General features: G+C 34.8%; 1 protein-coding gene across 1 annotated transcript; it reads right to left on the bottom strand.

The window, feature by feature from the left end:
• Window positions 1–1784: 1784 nt before the first annotated feature.
• Window positions 1785–13097, bottom strand: LOC110110820 (2-phytyl-1,4-beta-naphthoquinone methyltransferase, chloroplastic). The gene is made up of 7 exons (XM_020842454.2): window positions 12788–13097; window positions 12605–12669; window positions 11041–11131; window positions 2718–2806; window positions 2266–2399; window positions 2124–2185; window positions 1785–1979 (listed from the first exon to the last, which is right to left on the bottom strand). The coding sequence occupies exons 1-7, from the start codon at window positions 12971–12973 to the stop codon at window positions 1785–1787; spliced, it is 822 nt and encodes a 273-aa protein (XP_020698113.2). The 5' UTR covers window positions 12974–13097.

Raw genomic sequence — 13097 nt, 5'->3', positions numbered from 1 at the left:
CGCAATAAATGTAAAAAAGTAATATATTATATAAATAATTTAGCTTTTAATGATTTATATAATAAATTAAATACTAAGGAGAATGAAAGATGTATGTATAAGTTAGCTAAGCGAAGAGATAAAAGAAGTAATGATTTAGTTCAAATGAAGTGCATTAAAGATGAGGAACAATAATTCTTTTATTAGAAGAGAATATTCAACAAAGAGGAATAAGATATTTTGATAAGCTTTTCAATAAATATTATGAAAATACGAATGACTTTAGTGACCTTAGCACCCTAAATGAAAATAAATTTATTTATTTTTTTATTGGCCTATTAGTAAAACCGAACATAAAAAGAGACTTTAAAGAAAATGAAGCGCAGAAAAACTATTGGACCAGATAATATTCCAATAGACGTGTGAAAATGCTTAGGAGATGAAGGAATTTCTTGGCTTACAAAACTTTTCAATATTATTTTGAAAACTAAAAATATGTCAGATAAGTGGAGAAGTGTGTTGATTCCTATGTTTAAGAATGAAGGTGATGTGATACACAAGGGTGTGTGAATTATAAAGGAATTAAATTAATGTGTCGTATCTTAAAACTTTGAGAGAGAGTTATTGAGCATAGGTTACAACATGATACTAATGTTTCTCAAAATTAATTTGGATTCATGCTGACTATGTCTATTATGGAAGCTATATATTTATTGAGAGATTTGATGGAGAAGTATAGAAAGAAGAAGTAGGATCTACATCTGATATTTATTGATTTAGAGAAAGCTTATGATAAGTTCCAAGATAAGTGTTAAGGAGAGTTCTAGAAAAGAAAAAGGTTAATAATGCTTATACTCAAGTCATTAAGGATATATATGCAGGAGTTGTTGTGTTCAAACATGAGATGGCTAGACCAAGTATTTTTCCTATTTTACTTGGATTACATCAAGGATCAGTTTTAAACCCATATCTTTTTGCTTTAGTTTGGATGTTCTTACTAGACATATGTAAAATGATGTACCCTGATGTATGCTTTTTGTTGATGATATTCTTCTTATTGATAAGATTAGAGAGAGAGTTGAAGGTAAACTTGAATTATAGAGGTCAACCTTAGATCCTAAAGGTTTTCATTTGAGTAGATTTAAAACAAAATACACATGATAAATTTAAGGGAGGTCAACCTTTCTTCTATGCTTTTAAGAAGCAAAGAATAACTCAATTCAATATCGTATAATAACCAGGATAAATTTAAGGGAGCACTTCATTAACTCGCGTATAAATCTCAACAGGTAGGTTAATATGAAAGATTAAGGCAAGGATACTGAAAGAAGAAACTAAATAATCAATTGTTCATGCCCAGTTACGACTTGTCAAGGATATGTATCCTAAAATCAACAAATATTATCTCTTATGGCAGTAGGATCAAATGCCAAAAATCTGCAATTCTCATGTAGGAAGAAGATGTTCCTATCAATGTTGGTGGCCGAGGAGGTTGACGGAAAATTGATCGAAGATGGGGTTGAGTCCTATCATGGATGAATTAGTGTTGTGATAGAGGTGGCAATTAGAGAATGCATTAGTGGCGTCTGAATTATTGGGATGATACATGAACAAAGCCTCAATTGGCCTTGCAATAAATTTTCACTCTTTGATCTTACAAAAGACAAATCAATTGTTTAACTGATTCATAGCCAGAAAACATGGACATAGAAAGAATAAATAAATTACAGCTTAACTTATATGATAGATCAAGATTTATTAGATCCATAGTCTCATGTTCTGACCAGATAGCTTAAATAAGCTGGTTAATAAATGCATAATTTCACTGCAAGTCTGCAACCTTGACAATAATCAAAAGAGTAAAATAAAACAAATAAAATAAAATGAACCAAGTTTGGACCTGTCATAAATTCAGCAATTGATGATTTTAAGTATTTGTACTCCTCCGAAAGGCCATAAGTGCTAGCGATTGGAACGACCACATTATCTAGTGTCCACTCCTAGATATGGAAAGCAACTATTAGAAAAAAACTTCCAAAGCTTCTACACAACCAAGCAGAACTTCGAAGTATCTTTACCAATAATTAAATTATTAAATTAATTTTTTTTGCTGTGTGAAATATCAGCGACCTGTTAATGCATACCTGACATTGAGATATCCAAGAAGAGGTGCTCTTGTTGAAATCCAATATGGACACTTTTGAGCCTGCAAAAAACCGCAAAACCATTATAATTGTGGAATATTATACTAGGCAAATGAGGATAAGGCTGCTGGAAAGAGAAAACCTGGTTTTAGAACCCGAAAGATTTCTTGCATAGCTTTCCGTTTATCAACAAGATTACGCAGTCCAAAACCAACAGTTACAGCATTAAAATAGCTGTCTTCAAAAGGCAAATTAAGTGCATCATCTTCAATCCACCTGCAATATGCAACATTCAACATTCATGGGTTTCAACTTTCAACCAAAAAACTATGTTGAAGATAGCTTCTACCACAGAGTAGAAGTGCTATAATGAAGTCAGCATTCCAGTCAAGTCAAAAAGGTGTACACAGTATGTTATTCATCTTCTTCAAGGTGCAGCCATGATCATGGATATGGAAATTTCTTGGTTGTTACCCAGGTTGTAAGGAAAACTTTCACATAAGATTACACAATACTCATTCAGAAAACTAAGACATATAGATCCTTCACATCCCAAAAATCTTCTGATTTTCATGAAGTTTGACTAGTTCTCACTTGATATTTTTGTAGCAAGCCTTCCAAAATAAGTCTTGACGAGTTGAAGCAATAAATAATTGCTTCCTTGAGAAATCCAGGGCACTGACCTGTGAATTTGGATATAAGATGAGGCTCTCCAGCTGAGATTTTAATTTCATGAAATTGGTATACAGAGCATAAGAATTTTATCCTAAGAATAAAAAGGGCCTGCAAATAGGATACAAGAATAGCAAATTGCAGACTCACGAAATAGTTTACCATAAATATTGTATATCAAAAAGCATTTCACATCAACAACCGAACAATGTGTTCACTAAAAGCAACATTCACAATAAAAATTGTATATAAACTTTTCATGGATTTAATGTGATAAATTGAAAGAGAACCCTTTTTTTAGGTTTGCTTCTTTTCTGTATCCTTATGTATGAAACAAGGAGTTAGGAGTTACTTACAAAGGCTCTTGTTGAAAAAATGACAAAATTTTGATAAATTAGATGGATAAAAACTTTTTAAGACAAAGAAAGAGCGATAGTTAAATAAAATATTAGGTACTTGCAAGTCGTAGAACATTTTGTAGCTTGCAGATAGAAACGAAGTTTTGCGAAAGCATGATTTCATTTTCAGTCTTTTTTGAGAGTGAAATCCAAATAATTGATTTGTTTGTAAAGTTTAAGAAACATGTTCATTTTTAATTGCATCCACTCAAACAATAGAACGTAGCATTTTTCATCATTTTCTAAAATGTGCTTCCTACCTACAAAAACACCAAATGTGCCCTTAGAGAGTTTCGATATATGCTATTGAATATTGGAATGCAATGTCATTGCCCATTTCCAGATAAGCAATCATCGCTGCACCAATATATTGTGCAGTCAAGGAAGCTTGATACGTAAACAATAGGCTTCTTTGACATGAAATTCAACCAAGGAAAAGAATATTCTAAAAGCCCCACATCCACTGGCCTAATAGAGAAAAGGATTCTGCATTAAATTTTCCATGATTTCAAGTACTTGTTATTTATATATTACACTTATACAAGAAAGGACAATAGCAGCCTTTAATGGGATGCAAGTGATAAAATGCGCAGTTTTCCAGCTACAAATGCTAAATTCTCAATCTTCTCCCCTTGACTCTGAAAAATTTTATTTATGCCGCCATTCCTTTATCATGCATGATAAATAGCTTTTGATTTCTGTCACCAAGCAAGCTGTATGCCAATCTTGAATGGCTCTCATGACAGCGACTTGCGCTGGGTGCATTCAGAAATTGGAACAATAAAGGTGCATTCAGAAATTGGAACAATATGTTCAAGTATGTATTTAGCACATTTATTATCCATTTGTTAATAGGGTTACAGCCTAGGGGTTAGTTGGAGAGCTATGGCACAAAGCTCCAAGACCTAATGGACTAATCTAATGCCATATACCATTATGAGCAGGCTTCTGTTGCCCCTTTATCCCATTATTACTGTCCAAATAGTATAAACCAGAAGATGAATTGATTTATACTATTGGATTTAATGGTTAAATGTCCAAACAAACATTTTCTAAAATCGCTATAACATAAATACAACAACCTAATCATCACTAAAATGATTTGGTAGATGTTGTGCAAACAATCACAGCGAAAACAAAATCACACAACACAAACACAATAAACACGGTGATTAACGTGGTTCGACAAAAATGCCTACAACCACGAGGTGATTTCACTATATTGGAGAATAATAGTGAATTTGATGTGAAACATATGCATTTTGCCACTTAGGAAAGCAATTCAATCTAATAAAATCTGAGATTAATTTCAGGTTTTAATTTCCCCATTGTCATTAATGCCGTGGACCACCTATAACGAATCTAGGCACAAATTTCCCCCTCTCCTTTATTAATTTTCTTTGAAATCCATCCATAAGTGCAGCTTATTTCTTTGGAAAGATTTCTAAAATCCTTTACTGCTGCTGGCCGAATTTCCCTAGGCTCACGCATTGATTTCCCTCCACGAAATCCTTCCCAAACTCCTTACAACGTTGATTGTCCTACCTATTAAGCCTGTAGCCAGAAAATTCCAGCCGTGCACCTTGCATCCACAACAACTGGAAGCCTTATAACTACTGTTTTAAGTAGACCAGCTTGCTGTCCACTTATTCCAGCAAAAATATCCTGCTGTCCAACACTTTGGAAGAGATTCTCCACCTCTCCCTAGCAAAGCCGCTCCCGCTCTAAATCATTTTGGTATCAGGGCATGGACTCGGATCAACTTGGAAGGACTCTAGACTGGGTTGTAGGTCAACTGGGCGCCATTAGTCAACATCTCAAGGAGAATCAAGCGGACTTAGCCGACCTCCACTGTCAAACAATCGAACGATTCGATAACCTAGAGCGAGGTAGGACTGACCCACCGCTTTACACACCTTCAAGATCCCCTTCATCAAAGGATAAAAAAAGGGCACTAAGAAACAGATAAATAGTGGATAGAGTTGACAAATTGATGGAGGCCAATGAAGCTTTCAATTTCCCACTCACTGTGCAAATCAAAGAGAAGTATCAAGGAAGAACATGGAGAAGAAGATGAATTGGTTAACAAGGAGAAATGCATGATTGCAAATAATGTAGGGAGAGATTTGGTTGATTCAATTACAACTCCTACAGAAGTAAAAGTTTCTTCTGACCCAGTTAAAACTCCTATAACAGAGAATGTTGATGAAGCTCTGGAAGTGACATCCATAGAACTCCCTATTGCTCCTATTGCTAGTGAAGCCATCTATGAGAGTGAACAAGTTCCTGCAGGCGAAAAGAAGTGCGACAGTTTGGAAGGCGATCCCTTGACTATGATTAAGGAAATTGGCGAGCTAAAGTGCAAAAAGCAAGTGGACCTTGTGGACAACCGGGGTTGTTTGAAAATCTTTGCAAAAAGGTCATTGGGTTTATTGTCCATTTCGGATGAAGAAACAATGTCTCCAAATAACCGTTCAGAGTTGTACATGAGCAGTTGTGATGCTAACTCGACGGAGTCGAGTATTCTCCCACCTGGGGAGAATGATGCGGACATCGATACGAAGATTTAGCGCATCTATTACATGAGGCGTCGTAAATCGGCGGCTATAATTTAAATCTTCAATTATGAGTTATTTTTCTGAATTTTAGTTCTTATTTGATGTATTTCCTGTTTTACCCCTAGGTTGGTTTATGTGAGTGTTGTGGCCCAATGGGAAATTTTGTATTTTGAGTTTTCTTATGTTATGGCCTATATATAGGGCCTTAAACTATTATAATGAGGATGGATGATTGATATTAAAAATTTGTGTTCAACACTTGTGTTCTTTTGAGAGGACAATAGTGAGATTCCTATGGGAAGGAATCGGAGTTTTCACCAGCCGCAGGATGGGTCCGGGCTCGTGACTTAAAGTCCCTTGGAGAAGGGCAAAGCATCACCCGTCAGTCATCAGAAGAGTCCAAGGCTCACGGTTTTTATCTTCTATCTTTTGTTTTTTTTATTTTTTATTTTTGTTCCTCCTTATTTTGACATCTCAGACGTCTATAGTGAAAGGATTCGTCAACAGTCTTGATCAACCATCACTTCCTACTCCCTTACTCAGACCTGAAATTGTTAACCACATACAATGAGTTTTAAAAAGCCCACCAGGTCACCAAAGCCTACAACTGAAATCAAAGCACGATACTGAAACAATATGCATGTCAATCAGTCAATCAATAACAGTCACTTGCACATGATCATTGAATCTATGCATATACGAAAATCAGAAATCAATGCATAACAGAAATCAATAATCAATACATAAACAATATAATCCAAAATCATCAGTGATAGAATCAGTGAACAGTAGAAAATCCCATAAAGCTCAATGAACCAGTATGTGAGTCAAATCTCTACAGTAGTCGTCTTATCTATAACATCAGTCTAATCAATATAGTAGAATCGTATCAAAACATACACTTGCAATTCCAGTTATTCAATATCACTTGCTCAATAAATAATATGCAATCCGGTAATCTATATCACATGTATAATGTCAGTACAGTGAATCAGTAGTAGCAGCGTATGTATCAATATCAGTAACAATCCTGTGATGACATGAACGATTATGCTATAACAGTGAAATCGTGTAGTAACAGTAAATTCGTACAGTAACGATAAATCCGCACAGTAACGATAAATCCTCAGTAAATAAGTCCGTACTAGTAAATCCGTCAAATCAATATCGTATTATTAACATCAATCAATCATATCAATATAATCAATCAGATAATTAAATAAAGAAATCAATTCCGGTCAATAGTATCAATCGGTATGAAATCAAAAAGAGTTGAAATCAAATCAATAAATCAATAAATCAATCAATGCAGTAAAATCATATCAATACAATAAAATCATATTCTAGATCACGAGCTCGGTAAATCACATGTATCAGGGTATCACATGTATCAATTAGTATTCGGTGTATCACGTGCCATAATATTAGTGCAATGAATCAATAGTATCGGTGAATCAGTAGTATCGGTATCAGTAGTATCAATGAATCAATAGTATCAGTGTCCATAATATCAATGAATCAATGCAATATAGTATCAATGAATTAATGCAATATCAATATCCATATCAGTATCTGTATTCAGTGACATGTACAATATGCAATATCAATGAAATCGTACAGTAATAGTAAACTCATAACTCTGTCAGTAAATCCATTCATCAATAAATCTATACTCAATCAATAAATCTGTCAATATCAATAAATCAGTAAATCCATACATAAATCAATAAATCGGTTCAATATCAATAAATCAGTCGATACAAGAAATCAAGCAATATCGATAAGTCCATAAGGAAATCATAAGAACAATACTTTACGCATGCATTCCAGTACAGTTGTTTTACTTAACAAGTACAATCACTGGCTATTAAGGCGTTTTTCAGTCTTGGAACATCGATGTATCGTTGTATCCGTTGGCTCAATAAGGGTCGTCACCCTTGCCCATCGGCATAATAAAATCTCCTTATGACTCACAATCGTTGTATCACGTGATCAATAGAGGATAACACCAAATCCTTTTTAAAGGAAAGCCCGTCAGCCCACCATCCTGTACAGGTCGATCTTCAACCAATGGTTCAAACAGTCTTTACTTGTCTTTCAGTAATAGTAGTATATTCAATCATATATCCACATTCATATACATCTCATTAATGCATTGCAATCAATAAACATGATTTAACTCAAATGAAGAGAATCCTCAAAATATCGTACAGTCGACAGAAATCCCAAACATAGACAAAATACAAAGTTTTAGAAAATTACCAAATTACCAAAAATCGAATAAAACAACGTTTCAAAACTTTACTTGTACTAAAGCACTATTTTTCAAAATCCATATAATTTTTTATTCGATAAAAACACATCAGAATTCAAAATACCCGGTGAAAACTTTCTAGAAAATAATCAAATAGTGCAGAATCATCATTTCTACAACATACCAAAAGTTACATGGTAAAAGTTTCGTCAATACAAAGATATGAAAGAATTTCGATAACGGAAACACAAAACTGAGCAGAAAAATACCAAAACACGAAATCTTCGAAATCAGAAATAAGATTCGGATTTCTTACTGCGAGATAAATGATTCTTCTAACAGCGGCGTCGGACGAAAATCGCTCTGCGGTCTCCAAAACCAATCATTTTCCTTCTCTTTCTCTCTCCAACTTTCTCTTTCTTCAAAATATCTCAAAATCGGATATTTATCAAGCAGGATCGTCCAGGAAGAATCCTATTCGTCCCGGGACAATTTGCTCTCTGGATGCATTTCATCCCGACAAATTCAGGTTCATACTGACGAACTCAGGTTAGTACAGGCAGTTCGTACGTACTAACCATATAGATTTTCACAATTTTCTTCAGTTCGTCCTGTACTAAAGTCAGTTTGTACGGACTAACGGCACTTAAAAAAATGAAAATCTGAGGGGTTTTACACTAATTGTCCTCGTCGTCATCCACACCCTCATCCCAATCTCAAAACCCAACCCTCTCCATCATCCCGCCGGCCCTCCCTCTAACCGCCGGCCTCCCCTTCATCCACCATCCCACCTCTACGTTAATCGACGGCTCCTTTGACGCCACCTCACGTATTTTCAAATTTGAAATTTCAAAATTTGATGAGTTGAAAGTTTCCAAATTTGCCCGGTGACAAATTAGGAAAGTTCCAATGAGGTTTCAATTTTCAAATTTAAATGGAAACGGATTTGAAATTTTTCATCATTAATTAGCTTGAGCAGATTAGGAAACACTTTACACTCTCCCCAAACCCCCTTCCCCCTCACCATGCCGCCGGCCCCCTTGGTAGTCCCCACTCCTTTAATGCTTCATTAAGGGAGTTGATTGCATGCTATTTGAATTTCAAAATCCACTTTAATCTCTAATTGGAATGCATTTAAAATTCTCCATTCAATACCTTCCATATTTGGCCATAGCATTTTTGGGAAGAATTCAAATTCAAATCGAATTGATTTGAGTTTCAAATTTCTTTCCAATTACCCAAGCCACTTAGGAAAGCAGTTCAATCTAATAAAATCTGAGATTAATTTCAGGTTTTAATTTCCCCATCGTCATTAATGCCGTGGACCACTTACAACGAATCTAGGCACAAATTTCCCCCTCTCCTTTATTAAATTGCTTTGAAATCCATCCATAAGTGCAGCTTATTTCTTTGGAAAGATTTCTAAAATCCTTCACTGCTGCTGGCTGAAATTTCCCTAGGCTCATGCATTGATTTCCCTCCACGAAATCCTTCCCAAACTCCTTACAACGTTGATTCTCCTACCTATTAAGCCTGTAGCCAGAAAATTCCAGGTGTGCACCTTGCATCCACAACAACTGGAAGCCTTATAACTACTGTTTTAAGTAGACCAGCTTGCTGTCCGCTTATTCCAGCAAAGATATCATGCTGTCCAGCACTTTGGAAGAGATTCTCCACCTCTCCCTAGCAAAGCCGCTCCCGTTCTACATCAGAATTACAATAGCTCTCAAGATTTTTCTCTTTTTCTCATACATATGCCCTCAAACACCTCAATTTATAGATTTGAGGCAAAACAATAAAGGTAAAAAGATTCAAAATATAATCATCAATCAAATCAATTAATTCAAAAAATAATCTATTCCCTAAGCATTTACAATAATGAGCCATTAAAACTTTCCAAACAAAAGTTTATTTAGATTTAGAAATAATTCCAAATCAACAATCTCCACTCCAATATCGAAACAACTGCACCTAGATGATTGCCCTACGTACCCCCCCAACACAACAAAAACAAAATCACACAACACAAAGACAATAAACACGGTGATTAACGTGGTTCGGCGAAAATGCCTTGAGCGTAGTTCTTCAAACAAATGGACAATTAGTCATGAGTCCTGCACCATTGTTATGGTGACTGCATCTCCAAGCCTGCATCAATTGTACCCACAAGATACCTCAGGATACTCTTCACAGCGTGCCAATGACTCTTTTCTAGATCATGTATTAACATGCTGTCATGCTCACAATGCCAACTGCTTGTGCAATATCTGGATCAAGCTGCTCCAAAATCAAACCATATTGTGCTACGAGTGTCAAGTAACCATGAGTCAAGAGATTCTTAACCACTGGGGAGAACATCTCATCATAAGAAATCCCTTCTCATTACGTTAGAGCATTTTGCCACCAATCTAGTCTTGTACATCACATCGGCTTCAAGAGATCATTTCTTCTTTGCACGCATCCATTTGCACCCAATGGCTTTTTTCCTGGAAGAAGCTTCGCCATTCTCCAAGTAGCATCCTTTTGAAGAGACTCCATCTCTTCATCCATAGCCCTCTTCCATAGATCACCATTAAAATGTCGTATTGTATATTTTATGAGATAAAATCATTGTATTCTCACTCTCACATAGACATATGAGCTCTCTATGAGTTAGTGCATATGCTCATGAAGCATAAAAAAATGCAAATGCAAAAAGAAAAAAATTTAGATATTTTTCATATAAATCTTTTTTTTTTTTTAAATGCTAATATTTAGGTAAATATAACCAAACGAAGCCTTAATATTTCCATGTGCATCACACAAATTTGAAAAAGTGCATTCCCCAAAGCTATTGACTTTATTATGTCAGGTTTCAATCTGAACCAAGCCAATCTAATTATAAAAATTTGAAAAAAAAATTTAAAAAAAAAAAAAAAAAAAAAACAATCATAAGCAACGGGAAATTCATTATAACTATATTACAATGAAAGAGTAGAGCAATCAAATACCATACTTTTCTTTCGGAGGAGCTATTAGAAAGATGGGTAGGGCACCTCTCCATTGGATCCAACTTTTTGGGATAGAAGGAAAGTTAAATCGCCACTGCCACAACATATATCAAGAACAATATCTCCTTCTTTTGCCCTACAAATTAGCAATTGCATGTGTTAGCATTAAGAGGCAGCCTATTTTAAAGTCAACTACACAAGCAATCTTAAGCAAGCTGAGACAATCTTGACAAAGATAGAAATTTCAGTTGATAAATTCAAGAGCACTGATACCTTAACTATATTTTTTTTTTAGATTGGAACTACATGAATCATTCACATATAGAAGGCTTCCTTAATTTTTATTTACAAATTACAATTATGGCATTGTTGATTCCACGTACTACTCAAATCTAACAATAAATCATTATTCTCATAATTACATAATCATCTGACTGTTAAATGGATCAAACAGGAGACAATAATATCATGGTTTTATGTTTGAGTTGAAACTAATCCAAAATAGCAAAAAATAATCGTTTCAATAGAGACCTATTCAAAATTGGCCGCAACTTATGATTCCAATTAGTTTCAGCCAACTTTGATAGTTTTAATACAAAACCCTAGAAGATCATTAGGGATCTTGATCAATGTACTCTTAAATTGAAATGATTTGGGTCTATGTGTAAGGCCTTTGATAAGTATGTCTATTCCTCAAGTGTAATGAATAACGAAGCATAACTCTCAAATATTGAAATATCTTTAAGCTTCGTTTGAAACTCCAATGTTAAGCACCCTCATAATGAAGCACTCTTGAGATGTGAACGTTCCAAAGAAGTTGCATGAATAAAACAAAAAAAAAGGTCTGTTAGGCCAAAATTGATAATATTTCTATAGAATAGAGTTTGGATTGTGATAATCAAAACAAGGCTGAAAACTTGGAAAACAACCAGAATCTCTGAAATTTAATCAAGGCCACTGAAACTCAACCAGAACTACAGAAACTTAGCAAAAAAAAACTCATCCAAAAATATTATATTTAAGATTGCAAAATTTATTAAAAAAATAATTTTTTTGAAGAAAAATGTTTCTATTTTCATATTTTAAATATTTTTATTAAAAATATAAAGATGAAACTAAATAGCATTGAAACTCTTGAAACCAAGGAAACTGAAACTTCTACATAGGGGCGAAACCTAAATCCAAACTTAGTTTAAAGTTTAAACTAATACCTTGTAATTAAGAAAAAAATAAATAAGGATTGCTAGGTTCAATGTTATTGAGATGTCAATGTTATCTATCAAAAAAAAAAGTGTTTGGTTCAGTGGCAATATATTGCAATTTCAATATTTTCTAGATTAAAACATAATAACATGATTCTTTTGATATCATGACATTAGATGTTTGTTGATTTGCCTGACATAGTAAAAATAAGACACGAACATCTATTTTCACATGTTATGTGAAGATGTCAATAAACCAAATGGAAGACATCTTTAAATAACAAAAACATGAAGTGATTCAAACAAAAGGCCCCGTAATTTTAATGTGCGAGTGATTCAGACAACTTCTATCGCCAAAAAATAAGACGAAGTAGCATTAATCCAAATTTTGAGATAAAAATGTTTACCCGCTCCAAGAAACGCACATCTTTTTCCATATCCGATGCTGTCCCAAGCTCAGCAAGTCATTCAACTGCAGCAGCATCAAAAAAATGCCATTTCTTTACACAAAAATTTACTGATATATCAATTTTCCCATTAAAGAAACAGCCTATTTTGGAATCTGAAAAGGATTAGGGTTTGGGTCGGACATTATCATAGACTGGAGCAATGCGGGTAAAGAGCTCGCGGCGGTCGGCGGAGCAACGGACGCCGTTTTGTTTTCTTTGATACCGCGGCAACAAGCGTTGGTAGCGATGCAGCGAACACCGAGGAGGAGATGCAGCTACTGTAAAGATGGAATTGTGAAGATTCGAACGGCATGAGGGGAGAGCCATCTTATCTTATCATGCCAAAAGAGTTGAAAGGAACTGAGCTGAGATAAGAATCCAAAGTTCAAAACATAGGGGATCACATCTTCAGGATACCATCGGAGTTCGATTTTCGCTGGTTAGGGTTTAA

Source organism: Dendrobium catenatum, unplaced genomic scaffold (genome assembly GCF_001605985.2).
Source record: "Dendrobium catenatum unplaced genomic scaffold, ASM160598v2 fragScaff_scaffold_847, whole genome shotgun sequence".
In the NCBI taxonomy this organism is placed as follows: Eukaryota; Viridiplantae; Streptophyta; class Magnoliopsida; order Asparagales; family Orchidaceae; genus Dendrobium; species Dendrobium catenatum.
This window is presented reverse-complemented; position numbering and strand designations above follow the sequence as displayed.

Bases quoted from the DNA above. Each gene is read 5' to 3' on its own strand.
- LOC110110820 (XM_020842454.2), bottom strand. From the start codon at position 12,973: ATGGCTCTCCCCTCATGCCGTTCGAATCTTCACAATTCCATCTTTACA. The intron at 11,132-12,604 runs GTAAACATTTTT...GCTAATTTGTAG, and splicing joins ATGTGCGTTTCTTGGAGCGG to GGCAAAAGAAGGAGATATTG. The intron at 1,980-2,123 runs GTATGCATTAAC...TTCCATATCTAG, and splicing joins CTTGGATATCTCAATGTCAG to GAGTGGACACTAGATAATGT.